The sequence below is a fragment of the Amphiprion ocellaris genome, chromosome 2 (assembly GCF_022539595.1).
Source record: "Amphiprion ocellaris isolate individual 3 ecotype Okinawa chromosome 2, ASM2253959v1, whole genome shotgun sequence".
NCBI classification, from domain to species: Eukaryota; Metazoa; Chordata; class Actinopteri; family Pomacentridae; genus Amphiprion; species Amphiprion ocellaris.
The window spans coordinates 16,817,074-16,841,194 of NC_072767.1; the positions used below are offsets into that span (position 1 = coordinate 16,817,074).

Consider the following 24,121-nt stretch of genomic DNA (forward strand, 5'->3'; position numbering starts at 1 on the left):
ACAGTTCAGCCTGGCCAATCAGGCCACAACTCCAGAATGGAGCTGATAAAATCAACAAGAAAAACACCAGATTTTCTTACAATTCTTCCAACAATCAGACTTCAAAACTGAATATTAAAAGTCTACAAAATAATTATGCTTCCATCAGAATTTATCTTATCTTATTACTCTTGATTTAATCACACATCTCCTAAATAATTAAAATTGAGTCTCAACCTACTCCTAAACCATAATAATGTATTTTAACATGTTTGTTTTATCAAACAAGGGCTGCACAGTGGCGTAGTGGTTAGCACTTTTGCCGTGCAGCAAGAAGGTCCCTGGTTCGCGTCCCGGCTTTCCCGGGATCTTTCTGCATGGAGTTTGCATGTTCTCCCTGTGCATGCGTGGGTTTTCTCCGGGTTCTCCGGCTTCCTCTCACAGTCCAAAAATATGCTGAGGTTAATTGATCATTCTAAATTGCCCGTAGGTGTGAATGTGTGAGTGATTGTTTGTCTTTGTATGTGGCCCTGCGACAGACTGGCGACCTGTCCAGGGTGTCCCCTGCCTTCGCCCGAGTCAGCTGGGATAGGCTCCAGCCCCCCCCGCGACCCTAGTGAGGATTAAGCGGTGTATAGATAATGGATGGATGGATGGATGTTTTATCAAACAAACTTCACTCGAACTTAAAGTGCAATTCTGCTTCTAGCCACTGGAATCATACAGTTAAAAAAAAGACAGCATGTTGTGTAATTATTTAGTGGGCAGTCATAGAGGTAGCTTGTGTATACTGACAATCAGTAACACCGAGAAGAAATACGCTGTCTGTTGCTGTACAGACCTGTGCAGAAAGGAAAAGAAATTACAGACATAAACGGCTGCCATAATCAAAACTTGGTTATCCTACTTTGGTATGTCAAATCTTGGCTTTCTCATGAACTGGAAAGATGAGTCTATAAAAATACAAGGTTTAACTGACTCTTGTCACAAGAACAAAGACAGATTCAGATCCAGTAGATATGCTGCACATTGTGTCAGTAACACCTGAGTGACAATAGATTTCTCTGATTTGGGGTATGGTATGCAAACCCTTGCTATGAGACACTCACTCAGGAAATAGTGGCAAATGTCTTAAGTGGAGGATTCATCATTTAAGTTTCAAGAAAGGGAGGGGTGAATGAGTCACGTACTTTACTTGTTACCTGGTTGCCAGGTTTTCCAACATGACACTCGCTTCTCCAGTTACTATGCAAAGCACGATAATTACTGGCACTTATAAATCTCTTTGACAGATTAAATTTCTTGCTTTAAACTTCCTTGTTCTATGCAGTTTCATACATGGGTCAACCCCAAAATTTCCATATAACCACCAGCATGGTACTGCAAATATTTGATTTGATAAAATGATAAAACCGCTGTAGCTCAGTGGAGAACAATGACATTTGATAGGAGGCTCAAACTGTAGAAAATATTTTCAGATGCAATGAAACGATTGAGGTCTACTTCTGCTTCAGATGATGTTGAAGCAATACCTCCAGCCCATGCTTGAATTGCTGTCATTTTGCATTCACTTCGGACTGTTCCCGTCCACATGAAGCTTCTATGGGCCAATTTTAACTCTTTGAATATTTGTCACAGTTGCTGTGTGAGCTGTTCCATTCAAGAGCCGTTCTCTCAGAACCTATATAGAGAGAAGATACAGAAAGGAAACATCAGTAGTTCCATCTCATCCCTTTTCAAACTGACAGTGTTACTCACACACTGTGTTTTACATACCTGTTCAACAAGCGCAATGATAGTTACACTGCTGACTTCTCCAAAGGTAGTTATCTTCATTTGGAGGGCCAGTGATATGAAGTCTGTGAAGCATTAAATTTAGAAACGAATAAAGCAATAAAACATATGAAACTTTTGAATGTAATGGTTCAGAGTCTCCTTCCATTCCAGTTTTGAAGCTAAGCTGAACTAGAACATCACTACTAAATTTGTCTTTTCATGTCTCTCTACAGCAAGAGTTTGCAAACATCTCATCATAAATGCTGAAAAAAACAAAACAAATACAGGCAACATATTATAGTATAGACCCGTATAGTTGTGATTTATGACTATCTTGGCTATTGACTAAGTTGTGAACATGATATTATTTGTGCTTGGGACGCAACAACGGTTCTAGTTCTCTTTGGGTCAAAATGTATTGCATCATGTTTTACTGTAAGACCCTGCTGGTATTGCTCAAGTCACAGTGGAACATTTTTTCAAACCTATTATGTAATATAAAACAAGAAAAAAAGGCAGGAACCATTTTCTTGGTCATTCAAGAAAGCATTCAGTATATCAAATAGGAAGTAATACATTTTATTTGTTATTTGGATACACATACCTTGCGCTGTGGGCGTTGAAGTGTTTGGAATGAATGGGAAAATGATGAATCCTGCTGCAGGTAAGGTGTCTGGTACAAAAATAGTGGAAAATAGACAATTTATCCTTTTTCATTTCTTTAATTTACCTTTGAAAATGTAAGCAGCAGTACATGATGCTGTATTTATGTTAATACTCTTGTTTATGGTTCTCCAAATGTCCTTGACAGAGAACCACTTAACCATTAAATGCCCTCTTGAAAGTGAACCAACGAAATTAATCAACTGCTTTCAACCCGATGTAATAAAGTGCTTCGGCTTCCTGTTGTACAACTGCAGTTAATCAAATTTTGAATAACTTTAGCTCTAAGATGGTTAAGTCTAACATTCATGCATGTATTTATGCTCATGATTCATCAATGTGTTGTAATTCTAAACAACAATGAAAAACACAATGAAAACCACAAAGATATGACTTGTAGTGAATATTTACCTTGTGTTGAGGCTGCATGAAAACATGCAAGCAAAAATATCCAACAAAAAACTTTTTTCTCCATGTCAAGTGCTGTTCTTCGAACTATTCTCAGTAGAAACAACTTATTCTCTTTGTGTGATTGTGGCAAGTCTGTGAATGTTCCTCCTTCAGCTATTCAGTGGGAGTGACAAGGCACTAATCACAGAGGCTTCTTCCAGGTAAGATGAGATGAATTGTCAAAATCTAACACGATACAAAGAAGCTCATAAGGTGTGTCAGACAGCTGAAGAAATCTTTACTAATTGCATGCTAGTGCTTCTGTTATTAAAATGCCATTTGCTCATGCATACACTCAGCACACCGGCATTTCTTTGCCATGAGAGAAATGCCAACAAGTTATACAGGAGAGACATATAGGAAGATAATTATGTTTGAATTCATTCAAATGATTTAGTACGCAGCAGAGTCCTGTGATGAATATGTAAAATATTTTTAGCCTTTTTATTTTATTTTATGAAATCGAAAACATAAAACAAAAACAACTCTCTCAGATGTAGGCGTTGATGGATGGGATTTGGTGTAGAAATGCTTTGGTAACTATGTCATTGCCTTCTCAACACAAATTGATACAATCTAGAAATTAATATAAATGCTGTAACATGTTCTCTCAAGAGTTGGTCAGTTTGAGGTCAAACTCAAAGGAACAATCTCAGTCAAATACTAAACCTGAAACTCTGAAAACACAACTGGACCAGAGGGAGGAGTACAGTACCATCAATGATGTGAATTTTCTCTTAATTAACATTACGTTGCTATTACTAAGCCATTACTGGAATCCGACTTTGAGGCTGAAAAACAGGTTTTGTTTCTTTTTAATTAATGTAGTGCAGTTTTTCTCTCCCTCTGCTCTCTTTCTTTTTGGTTTGTCAAACTGTACTATTCTCTATTTTTACTGTCCCGTTACTATTATCATTTAAGTTTCATCTCCATGATGTGGACTTTCAGTTTAACTTTTAATAAAAACTTAGAAAATCATGTTTTTGTAGAGCAGCAGCTGTGAGACTTCACATTCCATATTTCAGCCTTTATTTATCTTTTACATGTTGCACTCATTTGTGAAGTAAACTGTGCTGCTGTGTTACTGATGCAGTGCAGTACTATTGTTTTCCTGGTGGTGTGTTTTTTTTACTGTGTTTGTAAATATGCTGTTAATCACTCACAATGGAAGTCAAATTCTTCCTTTGAAAGACTAGTTGGCAGGTAAATACTGTTTGTATTAGTATTTCATTATTTCACTCTCTTTAAGAGAAGTGCCATAGTAAATTACTTTTTAAATGAGTTTTGATGATTCAGCTGTTTTCATTAGGACAAAACTAATCACACCTAATAATACATAGCAGTTTCTTTCTATGTTTTCACTTATTGATAATGATGCTTTTTCTCACCTAATGACTTGTCATTGGATTCAGTTCTCTGTTGTTGTCTCCATCCATCCATCCATCCATTATCTATACACCGCTTAATCCTCACCAGGGCCGCAGGGGGGGGCTGGAGTCTATCCCAGCTGACTCGGGTGAAGGCAGGGGACACCCTGGACAGGTCGCCAGTCTGTCGCAGGGCCACATATATAGACAAACAAGCATTCACACATTCACGCCTACGGGCAATTTAGAGTAATCAATTAACCTCAGCATATTTTTGGACTGTGGGAGGAAGCCGGAGTACCCGGAGAAAACCCACGCATGCACAGGGAGAACATGCAAACTCCATGCAGAAAGATCCCGGGAAAGCCGGGACGCGAACCAGGGACCTTCTCGCTGCAAGGCGAAACTGCTAACCACTACGCCACTGTGCAGCCCCTGTTGTTGTCTCATGAATGCTATTTTGAAAAAGCATAATTTGCAATGTGTTTGTGGTGTTACATACCAATATTTATAAACTATAACAATGTTGTATTTGAGTCTTAAATATCTTCATTTAAGTGCTGTATCTCCATGTCTAAAAACACCAAAACAACCAGCAGTTACGACTAATTTGAATGACCAATACTCTACTGACAATTTATGCGTACCTCAAAAGCAAATTGATCAGTGGTTCTCATTGTATTTTTGTTAGGACAGTCATTTTGCTCTTGCTGTCGCTTTTTGTAGTACAGCAAAATGATATTTAAAAAAAAAAAAAAAATAGGGAAGGTAATATGTTTACGTTTTGCTTGCATCAACTGCCCACAGCTCATAGAAACAGACATTTGATAAATACAGTTATTTTTTTAATGACAGATTATCAACCAGATGACTGCGACCAAATCAAATATATGCATTTTTATACAAGAAAGATAACACTTCCTAGTTGATTGTTTATTTGATATTTCTTAAACACATTCATACAGACTCTATGGATGTTTCATGCCAATCTATCGCCACCATGGTTCCTCGGGGGAACGTGTTTGTCCGGACAGTTTCAGTGTAACACGCCGTGCGCATGCTCAGTTGTCCAAAGCTCTTGGTTACGCACGGGGAGTTGTGTAGCTCCGTTTTGTTCTCTGCGGAAGCTAAACTTTGTGCAATTCAAACGGTAGTTTATTTTATTGTTGTATGAACCTGTTGTACGAGTGTCTTTCTATTTGTAAAACAATAACATGATATGTTTCTATTATGATTACAAATTGTAAAATCCACTAAGCTAAGCGTTAGCATGTTTGTTTTGCCTGCTAGCTAGCAAAACAACGTTGTTCTGTAATTTTAGCACCTTAAACTACATTTCCCAGTTTATTTACCAAGTAAACACTCGTTTTGCAAAGTAGCAAACAAATTCTTTTCCACACAGGATGTTTCAGTTGTGGGACAACATCGTCTGAAGTGGGACCATCATAGCTAACGCCACTCCGCGGCTCCAGTATTTTTGTACAATAATGTGACAGCAGTCCTGCACAAACAGAGAATGGACAGAGACTTGTTGCGGCAGTGTCTGACCTATCATGGAGAATCTCTGTTCAACAAACTGAAATGTGAACAAACAGAGAACCCAGACTTCCAAGCCGTGGTGTCTGACCTGTGTAAGGCCACGTATCAGAGGTAAGTCAGCGAGTTATGAGTCCACATAAGACTTAAACAGCATTCCCAGAAGGCTCCACTTGTGTCACGAGTGTCAACAAAACACTACTAATTACTCTTTATCTACATAAGTCCAAGGGCATGAAGATAGTGGCGACCTGATCTGTTATTTTTATGTGAGCATTGTTTCATTCACAGTCTTTATCTTACTATTTTTTGGTCTAACACAGGGCTGCAACATTTTTTTTGTTATTATTCGTGAGTCTGTTTGGTCTATAAACTTCTGTAAAGCCTCTCTTCAATCACTGAGTCGACCCTCTAATCCTATCTACACGTTTCAAAGTTACTTATTGAAAATATTTCACGATGTAAAGAATCCTTTCCTGCTTTCAGGAAGCATAAATGTAACTCTACACATTGTTTCCTTTAGAATGACAGATCTATGAATTTCGTCCTCAGTGTGCACACATCCCTCCCTACTCACTGCGGCTCAGCACACCAGCTCACCTACTACTGCTCAAATGCTTTACAACTACTCTGCTGTACCTAATTTCAGGTTGAGATAGTGGAGTAATTCAGCCATACACATATAAACCAGGAACTGATTATAAAGAAGGATAGTAGGATAGAAAGCTACATTCTGCAAGCTTATGTTTGTTATATTCAAAGTCTGAAATAGTGTTTTGGGCCCCCCCCCTTTTTTTTAATTCATGCACTCATTTTGATTAAACATATGAATTTATTGGGTTTATGTCTGAATGAACACCCTGGTCACTTTTCTATTGAAGACTTGTTGGAAGTCTTACTAGGTAATATTAGGTTAAAAAAAAATCTGTATCACTTTTCACATGGTACAAGTCTGAACTGCATGCCTGCACATTGATAGACAGGCACAGACACACGACATACTTGTGTGAAATAACTTTGGAAATGCTTTTTTCACATTTCAGCACCAATATTGGTCCATCTCAAAGAGCTTAAAAGACACAGGTTGTATTAAAAAATCTAAACACCATTCTCATTCACTGTGCTCTTCCTTTAGATTTCACATCTGTTACCAACTTGACTTTCCTTACAAAAATAAATTTGCTGCAGTTTTGACATAAGTAAGATTGATATAACTCACCAATATTAATATAATAGTAAAGGTAGTCCAAGTTTTGACAAAATGTTAACAGACGCTGAAGTTTAGTTTGTTGCTTTGAACTGTTTTTGAGAGTATTTCTTCTGAGTTTATAAAATACCTGCAACATCAAATGTTAGGTAAAGGTACAAAACTTAATTTCCATCAGATGAGGTCTTAAAGTCCATGATAGTTACTTGTTTTGCCCAATCTGTAGTCCAAAGCCTAAAGATATGTAGAATTTAAAGATAAATAACAGAGCAAAGCTACAAATTGTCTCATTTAGATACTTGAACCAATCAGTATTGTCTGAAACTGTTCTTCACCTATTGAGATAGTTGCTCATTAATTTTCTATTCTTTGCTTTGCCAAACAAACTGATCAGGTGTGTGAGCTCTAGTCTCATTTTCAGGCTCTTTTTTAATCAGTTGGTGATGATGTATTTTCCTAAAGTGTTTGCCTCCTATTGTGACTGGTAGTCGCAGCTTCAAAATAAAGATGCTGATCAGCCTTGTTTTGTGGACTTTAGTAAACACAATGTCCTCAGAATGCAAAAACGCAACCCTTTTCTTGCAGGATTTCTTTTTCCTTTGCATCTGTCAACCAGGAATGTGTTGCACAATTCATTAAAGTTTATTCAGTAAACAGCCACAATATTTCTGTTTCCCATGCAGCAGGAGTGAAGAGAAGAGCAATCCACTTGTGGAGCAGTTCATTGCCAGGAAAGCAGACATCCTGTTCAGTCCAGCATGGAAGACTGCTACTCTTCAGGAAGAGGAGCACGAGGAGGAGGAGGCTACAGGTGTGTGTTTGTTAGACTACATCATCATCATCTCCATCCAGAGCGAAACTCACTAAATACGGATAAAGTCCTCTTGTTCTTTTAAGTTACTAAGCAGCAAAAGTTTTTTTGACTGTGACCCTGGACTCTCACCTCATTAAGCCAGTGTTCATTTCCCTGTAGTTATTTTGATTATCGATTATTCTCCTGAGAAATTTTGCAGTTCATTGCTTTGGTTTTGATATGACAGAATATAGAGAAGCAGTCCTATTCTAACCTTTTATATCACAGGCTGACATTCAGTTTTGTTAAGACACCTAAAGACACACAGGATAAAGAAATCCTCACATCAGAGAAGCTGGAAGCAGCAAAGTTATTCAATTTCTTGAAAAACTAAATCAAAGCTATTATTTGATCAATGAATTAATTACCAGCATGATAACCATGTTGGTTTGGCCACATACAACTCTCTATGTAATATCAAAGTCCTAAATGTTCTCCAAAATGTTAAAAAATAGTTGCATTTTAGGATACAACATTTCATTGTTTCTTCCACTCATACCTGTCAGCTAGATCAGTGGTCTCCAACCTGGGGTCTGCGCCCCCCTAGGGGAGACGCCGGAGATCAGAGGTGAGGCGCAAAGCTTTGTCTGCTCTGAGGCTTTGATCTTATGAAAATAAAAACAGAGTAAACAGACTTACTGTGTCATCACAAGTCTACCTATAAAACATTTTTAAAACACATTTATTTGCTCTTTTCTCAAATATCCTTTGCTGCTTCGATGGCCACACCTCCCTGACCTCTCAACTTCTGTCCACGCTTTCTTCAGGTTGGCTCGCTAGTTCATCCAGATTCATTATTTTTGTCTGCAGTTAGAAAATTACAGACAGAAACGAGTTACCTTAAATTTGATTTTATTGAAGGACAAGACAGAATTGCGTTAATTGTGGTGAAATGCTCGCAAATGACAGCATGAAGCCAAGCAAATTACGGCGACATCAGGAAACAAAACGCAGTTCGGTAAAGTTAGAAAGATAAGTCACAGATTCGGACTTCCGGCATCAATAAGTCATGAATTACACGTTGTCAAAACATAAACGATGCCTCTTTCCCATTGTTGTAAGGTACACAATGTGGTACAAACCCAGTTTAATCAAGTGAAGCTGTCTTTCAAGCTGCTGGTGTCTATGAGCAGCCGGCTGTACGACGAGTCAACAGGGACCATCTGCAAATTGCAAAACCTCTGCAGCAGAAGAGAGACAAATATTCAATAACTTCACTCTCATACACTGGTGTGTCACCAAATTTACGGCCGCCATTAATTGGTGCATGCTGGTCATATTACAACTTGGTTTGATATTAAATATTTTTTCATAATTTTAAGGAATTTTTATAGTAAAAAAAAAAAAATCAATAACTTAACTCTTATGCACTGTAGTGTCACCAAATTTACTGCAGTCATAAACTGGCTGCTGCTCCTCATAGTACAACTCTTGGTTTGATATAAAAATGTTTTTTTCATAATTTTAGGGAATTTTTTATTAGTAATAGAATTCAGTAACTTCCCTCTTATGTACTGTAGTGTACTATGGGGTGGGGTGGGGATGCACTGGGGCTGGGGTGCATGGTGCATCTTATAGGGGGGCTCCAAGCCAAACAGGTTGGGAACCACTGAGCTAGATAATGCATTAGTCATCCTCATTGTCATAATTCATGCATTTGCATTGTGTGTATGTGCACCGATCAACCGCAACATTTATGTTATTTTGACACATACCACCCAGTTAAACATTGTTCCAGATCGACCACCCCACCCCAAAAAGCCCTGAAGTACATTTAGGGCTCGTCTGATGTGGAGAGTTTTCTCTGCTAATGGGATGTGTCTGATTCAGCTCTCTGCCTGTGCTCTTTCAGAGCCCTATGCCATCATGCCACCGGTGGAGTTATTCATGGAGGTGTCGTATGAGGAGAGGCGATCCATGATGTACAGGGACTTGGAAAGAGGAGACATTGTGGTGGGGAGGATTAACAATATTAGGGAATATGGCTTCTTTCTCACTCTGCTCTGCATGGCTGGAGGTCTGAAGAGAGACATAGAGGACCTTGAGTTGTCGGTAAGTCAGCACATTGACATACTTGAATGACTCGTGTTGTAAACCTTGTATGACAGTGGAAATACTACTGTAGATGCCAAAGACTTTGATTGTCAGTTGGCAAGCTATGACAAAAGTACCAACTCTGGTTCTGTGAATTCCTCAATGCCTGCCAGCTAGAGTTGAACTGCACAGGTTAAGATCTTACACAAGCAAAAATATCTGTGCTTCTGAATTCCTGCTGTGAATGTCATGTTGGCTCTTCTACATTTGGCCTGTCAAAATCTTCTGCTCTAGGAGTCCTGTGGGAGTGGCCGTTGTCTGGGAATTCAGAGCTATTGTTGCTTTAGTAATAACTCTCTGTGCCCAACTGCATACTTGGTGCGTTGATAGACGGCATCATATCTGGAGGAATGTCTTATCAAATACAAGCTCGTTATCCATCATGAAACGTAAAGTTACACAACTATCACTTAGTTTTACTCTGGAGAAACAACACACTGTATTTTTCGCTTACGAAACTATTCCCCTTAATACTTTGTCAATCTGAGGTTGTCTCGATTGAGTATATTGAACTTAACAACCTGTTTCCACTACTCAAATCTCTGCTGTTATTGTGTAAAAAGGCTAAAATGCCCCTTGCTGAAATTTAAGTAAATCCACAGTTTTATTTCCTGTCTGCTTGCAGGCGCTGTGTCACATCAGAGAAATTCCCTCCAGTGGCAGCCATGATGATCCCCTGTCCTACTACCAGATTGGGGACTTCATCAGAGGTTGGTGTCTTCAACAACCAGCAACACTACAACTACAAATAAAGATAGATTTACCAATCACCTAAACAACTCATTTCTTGCCATCGCTCTACTCCTTTAGGTTCTCAGAATCATTTACCCGAGCTCTTTTCGGGAGCCCTTGGTGTGATAGGGATGCTTTACTGAACATTCAGACTGAAAACAACAGCACAGAAAGCCACACAAAAGGAGCGTTTTAGGGCGTCCGGGTAATATGATAATCTAATGACAGGCTTATGACTTTTTGGCTAGAAGATGTGGCCTTAGTGAGCATGGTGACTGTTATTTTTGTTTATTTATTATCAGATAAGCTCACCTATCTCGAGCTCCAACTGGCCTTCTTGGGTCACATTTCGTCATTGTACTAGTCCCTGGAACGGCACACAGAACCTTGTGTTTATGACCTTAAGCTCATATATTTTTGTGAAGCTTTGTTTCCCATAACACGTTGAACTCAGACTAACCATCTAAAACATGAAGATAACCCGTTTACTATGGTGTGATATAGAAAAGAGGAGCGACCATCATATGTAGGAAGCTGGAACCAGGCTATGTTGCTTTAAAAGTCCCTTGAATGTTTGAACATCGTAATGCTTGATGTTTAGTTGTCAGTCAACTAATTCACTAATCAGGGAAGATCAACAGTCTAGTTGTTACCTCATTGTCTGTAGGCCAATGTTTGGGAGAGTTTTTGCAGTTTTTATTCAGGCCTCATGTCCAGCAGGTAAAGAAGGAAAATCTTCTCTGTGCTTTTTGCCTCTGTAGCTGGAGTGAAAGACATTGACCGCTACCAGGAAAAAATCACAGTGTCCCTCCATCAGGCCTCCCTTCCTTCCAGCTTGAAGCACATCAAACTGGGTGTCGTTACCCGGGAGGAGCTGCCCATACACTACAGGTAACAACACAACGATTACTGAAGACTTAATTAACAAGCTACTGGATGCAATTTAATTAAAAAATATGAAACTAGTGCACCATTAAGTCGTCTCAAACTGATTGATTCTCACTGCAGCCGATCAGCTGTATTTCCAGCCAAAGCTCATGTGAAGTTTGTTTTTTTTTTTGTAAGTTACATGAGCGTTTCATGAACTTTTGAAAAAATGCCACTTATTTGAAACCAACTACTTTTGATCTTTGTGAGTTTAAAGAATATAACAGTGTAACAGCTGACAGTATTTTTGTGTTACTGAGTTGGCCTTGGTAATATATCAATTTAGCTCTAAATAAAACCTCAGATTACAGCTAATTATGTTGTGAATTCTGAAAACTGGAATCATAATTATTATTTAAGATTTAATTTATGGGTCGGTATAGATCCAGTTAGTTTTCAGTTCCAGCAACTCTGTCTCGTGTCCTCTCCTTAGTCGTAGCGTTCGAGCAGCCACTGACTCCAGTGAGACATATGAGCGTATACTGACAAGTTGCCATGGTTACCAGAACCCATCTGTAGTGGACTACCTGCTGGAGAAGGTGGGAGTCAGTGACACCCACCCACCATCAATGATGCGTGGACTGCAGAGGTAAACATACTGGACAACTGCTTTCTAAAAAATTGTTCATTGAGTTTTACTGTTTTGTCAGCAACAGTTTTTGTTTTTCTTGTACTTGTGTAAAAATTAAATTCATGTTAAAGTACTTATAATTTGAGTACAACTCAGGAAGCTCATAGAGCTTCTAAAGAACTCCTGTAGCAACAGTTATCTGGTAAGTTATACGTCACCTAATGCCCAGTACTTGGACAACTCCTGTGTATATTTTTGAGTCACTTGGGTCACAAATCTAGCAGTAACGTCACCTAACTTTTAACAAGAAAAGCATTCAGAGAGTGCAGTACTCTGCCAAGGCTGTTCATTCTCCCATATGGCATTGTCAGAAATGCAGCATTTTTTAAAAAAATATATTTTTTAAATAAATTTGTTTATTAGTTATTAATGGTAAGAAATCATGGCAACATAGAATGCGGCCATTTAATATAGATGTACCCACAAACAAAATGACCTTGCGCTGAACATCAGCCGTTACGTACAGATATCGAATCGCATGACCGGGAATTGATGGGACTCGGAAACACCCCCACAATTTAATCAACTGTTCCTTGAATCATTTCCGACAGGATAAGTCCCCATCAGTCCACAGGTCGATTTATAGTAGGATCACAATCATGTGATTGTCACCAGACAGCTGACATAGTGTTCACTTGCTGTCATAGTTACAGTGATGCTGTGCCAGTATCTCGCAATGATACAGAAATCTTTAACAAATCCGTGGATTCAAACTATAATCTGCATCACTGCCAGATGAGGTGATCCTTGTGTCATTTCTGACCTTCCCTGAAAATTTCATCCAAATCCATTAGCCTGATTTTGAGTAATAGGTGCAAACAGACAGACAAACTGACAAACCAACGTGTCCTCTGCGTCCCTTGCCGATGGTAATTACATGAGGACCAAACCCCGATGTGGCCACTGTCGGTGCCCTTTAGTAAGGCGTTTAACGCTTCCTTATCCAGGGGCGCTGTACCATGGCTGACCCTGCACTCTGGCTCCAATTCTGAAATGCGATAACAACATTTCACAGTGCTGTAAAAATAAATTTGTGATAAATAGAGGCTTCTTCGAAACATGACATGAAACCTGCTACAAGTGACTTTCCATAGTCTTGAGATAATTTGGATTTTTGTCTTTTAGTTGAGCTGTTAAATAGTGGTAACCTTTAAGAGACGTAGACTGGTAATGTTGAGAGAGTTCTTACCTCTTTCTCTTTTCTCCACAGTAAACTTTTCCTAGAGGAGGATTTTGCTTCTGCAATCAGGAAGAAGCAGTCTGCACAATGGGCCTTGAAGTGGTAATGATGAACTGTTATCTTTGACCACGGGACATAGATGTTGGCATCTCATCATGTCACTGAGCAATTTCCCCTGGCGTCTAGTCTTTCTTTCTTTGACTTCTTCTGACTTGACAAGCCTCTCTTACTCCTTGCTTGCTTTTTCAGTGTCCGTGCTGGTGTGGACCACTTCAAACACGGTCGCCATGTGGACGCCATGAATGAATACAACAAAGCCTTGGAAATTGACAGTAATAATGTGGAAGCTCTGGTGGCACGTGGAGCTCTGTGAGTCTTTTGATATTATCATACTGTATAACTCTGCTTTAGTGTTACCAGTCTTAGATGATCCTCTATAGAAAGAAAGCAAATTATTAGATATGTGTGCATTTTATACCCAAAGCTATTTACATTGTTTGTCTTTATTTTGGTAGATGTTAAAGAGCTTTGGCGTTCTTTAATAAAAGTTGGTTGATGTAATTTTTTTCCAAATGCATGTAGATTTGGGTAGTGCTGCTAACAAATGTTTATTTGGAAGAACATAGAGTGAAAAACAATATTTTGGACCCCTCTCCTCTTCCTGCCATAAATTCATTTTGGTGAAGCAGTTAAAGAATGTACTTGTCTTGGTGCCAGCTCAGTTTAAAAACAAATGCACCTTTTATGCATTTAAAAGCCGATGAGACGCTGTCAGAATGCTATAGGAAAAAGGGAGCTCAGTTATAAATTCAGGGTTTCTGCAGGGCAAAAAAAAAAATTGATAATTATGATATAATATGTAATTATAAACTGCGATTCGCCAGGTATGTGCATCTGACTAACCCTAACCCTAACCCCCTAAACATGCTGAAGCATTGCGATAATTGTCCTGGCTGGTCAGGTATAATTGCCAAAAACTGCATGTTTTTAAAGTAGCCGGCAGGCTGGACCAGGTGGAGGAGAGCTGGGAAATGGGGAAATGCAAATTCCAGCAAAAAAGGGCTAGAAAATGTGGAAATCAGAGAATGACTACAGCCCGTGGGTGGTCAGGGCTGGTTTCCGGATTCAGAAATAGTGAAATGTAGGGACAGTTTTTATATAAATATCATCTTTTACAAAAAAACAAACCTGTGTAATTTGTTGAGTTTACGGTCGTGGCATTAAAATTTTTACAGTCTAGCATTAAAATGACATTAAAAAGCATTAAATTTGACTATTTTCTACAGAAGCCCTGAAATTACAAAGCTGATGAGCAATGCAGAAAATTGCAGTAGTGTTTCAGACTTGTTAAAATTTTCTTCTTTTGTGCATGTAGTAATCCCTCTGTATGCATTAATAATGTCTTACAAATTATCTAATCTGTTCTATAACAACAAAGTTAAGCAGTTTGACTGGTATCTTACAATACAAATTAAATAAATCTTTCTTAAAATAGCATTCTTAGTCAGTCTTTCTGTTTCCTCCCAGGTATGCTAACAAGGGGAGCATCATGAAGGCTATAACAGACTTTGAGTTGGCTTTGGAGAGCTGTCCAGATCACCGCAACGCCAAGAAGTACCTCTGCCAGACACTGGTGGAAAGAGGAAAACAGTAAGCAGCGTTCTACTTCATAGGCCATGACGTGAGACTGTAATTCACAACTAATACTTTCCATAGCAGCTTGTGGACAGGTTGTTTGTCCTTTTGTTCCAGTTTGCTGAGTAGTTAAGAAAGACTGAGATCAGTGAGAGATTCTTGATTGTATGAGTTAATGTAATAAAACTAAAGATGTTTAAGCCTCTAATATGTCTTGTCTCTATGATGTATTTTGTGTGCAGATTTGTCTATTGGACTCGTTTAAAACACTGTTAAAAGGCTTTCCTCAGCTGTGAAGTGGTACAGCTGGCGATAACAGACTGAGCTGAATCACCTTTATCCTTCTGAACTGCATAACCTGCCACAAAAAAAAAAAAAAAAAAACACAGAAAAGAGGATTTTCAACGTCCCAACAGTCATTGAATTAATTCCATTGGGAACATTAACCAAATCTAACCATAAAGTCTTTTTATTTCTCCAAAATCACTTTATTCTACATGTCTCCTTTAAAGACTTTCCAAAACATTAACTGTTTCCAATACATTCTGTAAAGGACAAGAAACTTAGCTCCACGTCCTGAGTGACTTCATTGCAAATCAATCATGTTACAATAATTCAGGGACTATTTGGCTGAACTGCAGGTTAGGTTTTCACAGATCAGATAGGAGCCAGTATGGAAATAAACTAAAAATGTAAGTAAAATATTTGTAACACCTGTGAGCATGTAAAAAAAAAAAAAAAGTTGCACATGCTGATTCCAGTTTTAGCCGTGGCTGCGCTGTTGTCGTTGAGGTGCAGGACTTTATATTGCAGTACAGTAATTACTGCTAAGTCAAGAAATACTGGTAAAATTGACCAGGTGGTAAAAGCAGCTGATCAGAAAGTCATCTAAGGTGACTTTAATTACTTCTAACTAAATTATTTTCTTGACTTTAGCGGAGCTTGTCAGGCAATGTGTATTCCCAGGCTGTGTAACTCAGTGTAGCTCAGCCTGTTTTTTTAATGTTGTGTTCATAGAAAGGCCAGTTCAGTGTCAGGGCTGTGGTCCAGGACAGTTATGTGAGAATAGTTTTGTTTGCAGTCTGAAACAAAACCTTTCCCTGAGGGACTGGGCCGTATATGTTTCTGATTGATTGCATCCTAGTCTCAGTAGTTTATCTTGCTCAATGTGTGTTTTGGACATCTATCTAGTTTGTTCCTTTAAAACAAGGAAGTCTCTGTAGTGATCAGAACGGTAACAGGAACATTATAATTAATGTTTAATTAGATAATACAGTTGTTGACCTTCTCTTGTGTTTTTGTGTTAAGACTTGAAGAACAGGAAAAACTAGTAACAGCAGAAGGACTGTACAGGAGAGCGCTGTCTCTAGATGACTCAAACCCTGAGGCACAGGAGGCCCTGCACAAGATCACAGACACAATACAGGTGAGCGGACCACAACACGCACACGCACACACACGCACGCACGCACACACACACACACACACACACACACAAAGTTTGGGGAACTTTGCAGCTGTTCATTGTGTGTTTTAGGCGTAACTATTAAAGGACATGCTAACAATAACAGGCACATCAAAGTTTTGTTCAGTTTAACTTTAAATCCAGTGTTGTGTGTGAAAACAAATGAGGGAAAAAAAACAAATGAGCAGCTGCTTGCTGTTCTTCAGCCTCTCAGGACACGGCGAATAGTGGATTAAAGCAGCATAAAAGTCAACTTCCAACCGGCATTTCTCTTACATGTTTTTTATCTTTGTCACTAATGCGTGTGGTCCAGTGTGTCTTGGAGAGACCAATAGTCTTCACGGAAAATGTTAAAGTGACTGTGATTAATGGTTTTATATTAACAGTGGATGGCAGAGAAAATAATCAACTTTTGTGTGCTAATTCTAACTTCTGTTCATTAGATGGCCAAAAACGCAACTCCAAATAAATAGTAGTGTTTCTCCATAACTATTAAATGTGTTAATAGGCAGTTCATCGTATCGACTTAGAAGATTATATGTAAAAATCTTGTTTTTCTCTGCTCAACTGGGCCGTTTTTTGTTTTTTTTTTAATCTGTGTTGAAAATCAAATACTGCATGGACATGGATGAATCTTACAAGTGTGACTGGAGACCTTCGCTACAGGCAGACCAGACAGAAAAGTGTTTTTCTATGAACTTATAGTGAAGTAGTGCTTCTTGTCCTGACTTGGCATCACACTCAGGCCTGTTCAACCTGACCAAACCTTTGCACAACCTTTTTATCCTTAAATCATTAATGAGTCATAGGAAAAATGTCAAACAGGAAGAATTAAAACGTCACCTTCTTTGTTAATGGTCAACTAAATGTAATAGCAGTTAAAGATTAATATTAAAACATGGAACTTGAGCCTTTTTTTCTTCCCTACGGCTGTATCATTCTGAAACATTTATGGTGAAAATGTTGCTCTGAAAAATGCATAATTTTTACCATTATCTATTTATGAAAAGTACAAACCAACAACTAAATTTCAACTAACAACAAAGCAACATGTTTTTTCAAAATATAATAAATATTTAGTTTTCTTTTTTAAAGCAAAGTCAAGAATAGTTTTTTGTAATGCGGTTCTGTTTTGACTACTTGGTCTATATCAAAAAACAATCAAAGCACAACACACTTTTGGACAATGACAATGGATCAGTGAATAGAAAGCAATCTTTATACAAACTCACTGTATTGAGTATTACTTCATCAAATGAGTGTGTGAGGGTGCACTGGGCTGTGTAGGAGCTTAAACCGCATATACAAGCCAGAGTACCGTGAACTGCTGTCCATGGTGCTGAATCATATTGGTGGGCATTTACAGAATGTATGTTGTCAAAGTAGTTATATTTTCTTAAAACAAACTTAAGAAGAATGGGTGTTTTCCATAGTCTAGAAATGTTCTAGTGTTGTACTATGAACAGCATCTTCTTACACTGTGATATTAATGTGCAGGTAGTTTGGGTAGTTCCGGACGAAAAGTGGCAAAGCAGTGTAAGAGCTAAGCTACAAATGACTTGCATAAAGCTTGTATATGATGGGTTCAGGGTGTGATTACTAATCCACCTTCCACTGTCTCCTACTTTCTCAGTCACTCTCTCTATCTCCAACACATGCATGCACTGGTCAGTGCAGCTCTGCTACGATGTCATTTACTCCATGTGTTGCAGGCAGTTCTGAGTGTATTGTAAACAATGCAGTGAAACAGACTGTGATGATACCATTTCACATTATATTCTGTAAAAAAAAAAAAAAAAAAAAGTCTTTTCATATCGGAAAGCATATGTGCTGAAATTGATATATTGATCTGTGACAGGCTAATATCAGACAATAATATCAACTGACTGATATTCCAGTCAGGCTGTAATTCCTGTAATCATTAAGAAGCATTGGTGCTGCTGAAAATACACCAAAGACCGAGCCACTCCTACAACAATGTATTTTAGGGCCGACATACACTACCTGTCAGAAGTTTGGACACACCTTCTCATTCAGTGCTTTGTATTTATTTGTATTATTTTCTACGTTATAGATTAATTTTACAACATAGTTCAATATGCATTCTTTTATAGCTTTGATGTCTTCAGTATTAGTGTACAATTTATAAAATAATTAAATAAAAACCATTGAATGAGGTGCGTCCAAGCTTTTGACTGGTAGTGTCACTCCAAATCTAGTATTCATAATGGATGTTTGGTGTAACATGGAAGTGGAGCAAGTAATGTAATGGAGGAAATGAAACTGCTCTGACTGCATTACATAAGTAGCATAACTTGAGGCTATATAGATTAAAATTGCTCTCCTTGTAGTGTATATTGAGAGACGTGAGAAAACCCTGAATGAATAAATGCTGTCGCTGCATAAAATTTCAAGGAGTACTGGGTCGTTTATTCAATATGCGGTTAGAAGTGGGGACCCTTTCTCTCTCCTGCTGTCCTGTCTCCCATCAGCTGATCTTATTTAACAAGTGAAAAACAATCTCAGTAAACCCTGACCCACACATCACTAGGTTGTGAGAATATATTTTGCTTCCTACGCTGTTGTTTGTAATACTGATGAAGTGTTTTGGTGTGTGTGTGTGTCTGTGACCCTGGGACTCTGCCATTTGACCCTTCGACTGCCACGGTCTCGTCACCTGCCTTGTGGGGGCAACAAAAACGAACCGCACAATGCCACCGACTCCTCCTCTTCTGGACACTGGTGTGCTGCATGTCCCCGGTCCAAATATGGTAACGTTGAAACTTTGAAACAACAAACGCTGTTTCAATTCTCTGCACATCTCTGCCTGCACCTCTGTACATCCATCTGCTTCTATACCAACTGCCCTGCTCTTGGATCATACCACTTTGTTTCTGGTAAACACGTGACTCTCCACATATTTCTCCATCGTTCTGCTGTCCGTTTTGTGTTTGTTATGTTCTTATATCCTTCTCAAACCTCTGATTTTCTTTTTCTTTTATACATTCTTACTCCGACACGTGACTGAATGAATGGCTGAATGTGGTTTTGGGGTCTCTGCTGCATGTTTTGGGCCATGGTGTGTCTGTTTTTGAATATGTTTCTGTGGGCTTTTGCCTGCCTGCCGTTGTCATGCTTTGCCTTGCCTGGTGACCGTAAAGAAATCGATTCGCCTCCGGGAAGAAGCGCTGGCTAAGGAGCAGGTCAAAACTAAGAGCAGCCAGACCAGCGCTGAGAAATTACGTAAGATCTTAAAAGAGGAAAAGAGGTAAGCTGATTTTTTTTTTTTTTGAAGGCATGGCAGGTGAACGTACTGCCGGTAAAGACATTACTCTCATAGCTTAAAAACAATCATGTGTCTCAACAGAAAATCCATTATCAGTGGATGTCTCCCTTTTTTTTCAGGATGAAGAAAAAACGGAAGCGATCAGCCTCTTCTTCTTCTTCATCATCTTCCACTTCCTCAAGGAACTCCTCCTCTTCTTCTTCATCCTCCTCCTCTCGCAGGAGGTCCAAAAAGAAAAAAAAGAAGCGGAGGAGGTCTGAGCGTGGAAGTAAGCGCCATCGCAGGATCTCCTCACGGGAGAGCAGGAAGAGCGAGGAGGGTAAGAGCGACAAAGACAGGAAAGAAAAAGAGGAGGACGAGGTGGAGTGGTATCCCGCACCTCCCAACACATCTGCCACGTTTCTCAACCAGAGGGGAGTCCTGGGGTTTGGAGTGAGGGATGGGGGGGAGGTAGAGGAGAAGGACGCTGAAGATAGAAGGATCAGTCAGCTGTACTCTTTGTCCGCAGCTTCAGAGGAGGAAGAATCCGATTCCCCACGCAGAGAAAGGAAGAGAAGGGACAGAGAGGAGAGCAGGAAAAGGAAGAACAGCCTGAGCAGAGGCCCAGTAAGAGAGGAGAGGAGGAGCAGGAGCAGAGAAAAGAGGGAGAAGAGCAGGGAAAGAGGAAAGGAGGATAACAGGAGAGACAGCAACTTCAAGAGGAGAAGTAGCGCAGACGAGAATCGGAAATTATCCTGCTCGTCTGCTGAGGTGGAATGCTCCTGGAAATCTCGATCGGAATATTTAGGAAACTCTGGTTCTGCTTCCAAACACCCAGAGAGCAGGTTGAGACACGACTCGTCAAGTAGGAACTCCTTCGATGGTGGTAGGTATGAGAACAGAGGGAGGCAGGAGAATCGTGACGTAGAAGAGGCAAAAAGTGAGAAGGACAGTAGAAAGTTCAGGGCTGAGGAGGAGAGCAGCTCATCAGATCGAGGGCACGGTAGAAAATCGGAGAGCGCTGGAAATCATTATGAACAGACCAGCATGAGGCCTAGAAAAGACGTCCCTGCTAACCTGCTGGATATTTTTAACCAGATTGCCCAGTTTGAGAAAGAAAAAGGAGTGAAGCTGAAAAAATAGCACCAATACAAAACCTCACAAGATAGAAATTATATGGAAACAGTATGAAATGGATGGTTGTGCCATGAATTCACTCACTGCACCTAATCAATGATCAGATTTGATGCTGACTGAATGTCCCCAGTCGTTGTAAGCTACCTTTAGTTTTGGAGAACATGAGTCATTTTACTTTGAAAAGTCGTGTTCTTTATGGTAGATTTAAGGCCTGCTGAAGCAACTATTGGAAAGTAACTTGTCAAAATGTAATAAAATGTGCTTCTGACAGTGATATTGACTATTAGTAATCAAGGAAGACCCGACAACTGATAATTGAATACATTGAAGTAACAATTAAAACTTTGTTGTCCAAATTTGGAATAACACAGACCCCAGCAGAAAACTTCAAAGAAATGTCATTATTTATGTTTTACATACACTACTGTTCTAAAGTTTGGCCTCACTTAGAAATGTCCTTATTTTTGAAAGAAAAGCAGCTTTTTTCAATGAAGATAACATTAAATGAATCAGAAATACAGTCTAGACATTGTTTATGTGGTAAATGACTATTCTAGCTGGAAACGGCTGATTTTTAATGGAATATCTCCATAGAGGTACAGAGGAACATTTCCAGCAACCATCACTCCTGTGTTCTAATGCTACATTGTGTTATCTAATGGTGTTGAAAGGCTAATTGATGATTAGAAAACCCTTGTGCAATTATGTTAACACATGAATAAAAGTGTGAGATTTCATGGAAAACATGAAATTGTCTGGATGACCCCAAACTTTTGAACGGTAGTGTATACTTAATTAAAAGAGAACTTTTAGCATTTCTCCTTTAGACTGATATCCTATTATTATTCATTATTTTTATGGGTTCTTCCATTTCCAATCATCAGGGACCTTCTGCTCTAACACCCCTGATTTAAAACTCTGTTTGAAATCATAAAGTGAATATTCAACATGATATCTGAAATTTTAGATTGATGCATCAAGTATGTCCCACTTTCAGCATTGAAATTTGAGGCTATAGGCTGAAAGATTACAGCCTGAAATTTCCATTTCCATCTTGCTCCTGATTCAGAATCTGCAATATTAGTACATTTCATCAAATAATCTGTGATTGTGGGTGTGTTGAAATATTAAAACAAAAAATTAAAACCATCACAAAATCATCTTTTAGTGCACATTAGCAAAGAAAAAAAGATGATATAGAAGTGATATTTTCTGAACCATATGTTGTTGTGTCATAATACAAATAAAGGCACATAGCATTTATCCTCAGTTTCTGAGACATCGTTCTTCAAACATCACAACACTTGCATCTGAAGGGGAGTCGATGTGCAATTTTGCAACAAATTACATCTCTGAAAGGACTTGATGTATTAAGGTGACATTTTACAAATATCTTTCTAAATAACCATATTTTATGTTCTAAAAATTCAAGGCAAATCAGAGATGGTTGAGCGGAAATTGTCCTAAAATTTGATGATTTGAGGCGATGAGCTTTAAAAAAAAAATTACCATAATCAGACAAATGCTGAATATCGGATCCAATTATTGGCTATACTGTTAATCAGTCTATCTTTGCTTTTAACTGATTGAATTTCATTGTATTGATGTAAACTAAGAATTCCAGCGATTAAAGATAGTAGTTTTTACATCATCTCTTTAGGATGGGGCCTTTTTGTGTCCATTTTGACACGTTGCTGCATTATTTTGCACTGCAGGCTTTATTGTCTCTTGTGACGTTAAGTTGAGACTTTTTGGTGTTAAAGATGATGACTGCCTTCTGTTTACTACCGTGTGCCATGTTGTGCGTTCTATGTATGACTTGTTCAGACTCTTCCCAGACAACCTGACTGTTAGCGCTGTGGTTCTTTTTCCAGCTTTACACAACACAAATGTCCCAGCTGTATTCCGACACATTTTCTCATGTCGTAAAAAAAAAAAAAAAAAAAAACACCCAATAAAGCATTCAAAATGTCAAATCTTCATGGAATTTAAGTGATTTTTCAGTTGTCCTTCCACACTTATTTTACATTTCATTCACATATTTACCCACTTTTATTCCAATACTGTTTATTATTTTAGCGATTTAGTGATTGTGAATTGCTTATACCAGAGATAAATACTGGAGTCTGTAGTGAAATTGTTCGTAGTGATGTAAAACTACTTCAAGCACAGCAGCACCGACTTGTAACCAAACTTAAAAGTGTGTTTTGGGGCTGTGTGAATCATTCCAGAGAGGTTTTCGCATACTTGAATAATTTTTTTTATCCAAATCAAACCTAGAGAGACTATACCAGTGGAGACCAGCTCAAATCTCTATGATAGAGGACAGCATCCAAGGTCAAATATGTCATTGTACTGTTACAACAGTCAATAATTTTAACTCGACAGTATCAAAGAGCTCATTCAAGCACACAGTCCATGATGTAAATGCAACAGTGCTGAAAACCTCCAGTCAAACTTGGTGGTGGAAATATTGGGCTTTGGGGCTGTTTCAAGTGACTTGCACAGGATCCTAGCAGAGAAATACCACTGAGGCATGCTACCTCTTCTGGCTCGGTAATATGTGTGGAAGAGGATTCATTTTCCAGCAGGTTATTGATCCTGAACACGCATGCAAGCTACTGTATATCAGCCTGTTTGATGTGCAAGGTAGAGCAAGCACTGCAGGCCTGTATAGCTTTCCCTCCACACTGACCACAACCAAAGTTCACTGAAAAAAAATAAAATTGGGAAAAGTCCAAAAGTGTAAAGAGGAAACACACAGCAACATCACAAGACACTGATTTGGGACGTCATCAAAGTTCAAGCATGTTCACCCAAACGATTAAAGACCCCCTATAGTGAAAATCAAGTTTGTCTTTTACCTTATTAACATGTCCATATGTTTTTTTTGATTGGCTAGAAGGCGTATGATGAGTGATATAAGCAACAACACCGTGGCTTAGCATTTCTAACATGAAACTACAGAGTACCAACGACCGCCTCTGAAACACTGATTCAGACTTCTGGGGTTTCAAACGTAACAAACCTAAGAAACCAATTGTGGGGTGAAGCTTAATTATTGTGCAGAATCAGTTTTGCCGAATATAAATGGCAAAATTATTCCAATATTACAACTTTGCATGTTGTCAGGTCAAATCAGAGTTGTGGGCGAGCTGGTGTGCTCAAGCTGTGAAGAGCTGTGGAGGGAGGCGCAGGCACTTCACAGATCTATATGTTCTAGA

At 38.8% G+C, this 24,121-nt stretch overlaps 1 protein-coding gene and 1 long non-coding RNA gene across 4 annotated transcripts; one reads left to right on the forward strand and one right to left on the reverse strand.

The window, feature by feature from the left end:
• Positions 1-722: 722 nt before the first annotated feature.
• Positions 723-3,000, reverse strand: LOC118470536 (uncharacterized). The gene is made up of 4 exons (XR_004847640.2): positions 2,830-3,000; positions 2,360-2,428; positions 1,756-1,838; positions 723-1,660 (listed from the first exon to the last, which is right to left on the reverse strand). It is a non-coding gene; the product is annotated as an uncharacterized LOC118470536 (long non-coding RNA).
• Positions 3,001-5,281: 2,281 nt separating this feature from the next.
• On the forward strand, positions 5,282-22,877 carry ttc14 (tetratricopeptide repeat domain 14). 3 transcript variants are annotated; one of them, XM_023273918.3, is made up of 13 exons: positions 5,282-5,385; positions 5,638-5,885; positions 7,662-7,789; positions 9,684-9,883; positions 10,551-10,635; positions 11,419-11,548; positions 12,018-12,173; positions 13,426-13,497; positions 13,645-13,764; positions 14,923-15,045; positions 16,339-16,456; positions 19,657-19,763; positions 19,901-22,877. In XM_023273918.3, the coding sequence occupies exons 2-13, from the start codon at positions 5,752-5,754 to the stop codon at positions 20,901-20,903; spliced, it is 2,376 nt and encodes a 791-aa protein (XP_023129686.2). In that variant the 5' UTR covers positions 5,282-5,385; positions 5,638-5,751; the 3' UTR covers positions 20,904-22,877. The 3 variants fall into 3 exon arrangements, with proteins under 3 accessions (XP_023129686.2, XP_035805713.2, XP_023129687.2); XM_035949820.2 differs by lacking the exon at positions 5,282-5,385 and having other exon boundaries at positions 5,392-5,885; XM_023273919.3 differs by lacking the exon at positions 5,282-5,385 and having other exon boundaries at positions 5,392-5,885; positions 7,665-7,789.
• The last annotated feature ends 1,244 nt before the right edge of the window (positions 22,878-24,121 follow it).

Coding starts and splice junctions, on each gene's coding strand:
- ttc14 (XM_023273918.3), top strand. CDS start 5,752: ATGGACAGAGACTTGTTGCGGCAGTGTCTGACCTATCATGGAGAATCT. Junction 12,174..13,425: donor ATGATGCGTGGACTGCAGAG/GTAAACATACTG, acceptor TTTTCTCCACAG/TAAACTTTTCCTAGAGGAGG. Junction 13,498..13,644: donor GCACAATGGGCCTTGAAGTG/GTAATGATGAAC, acceptor TTGCTTTTTCAG/TGTCCGTGCTGGTGTGGACC.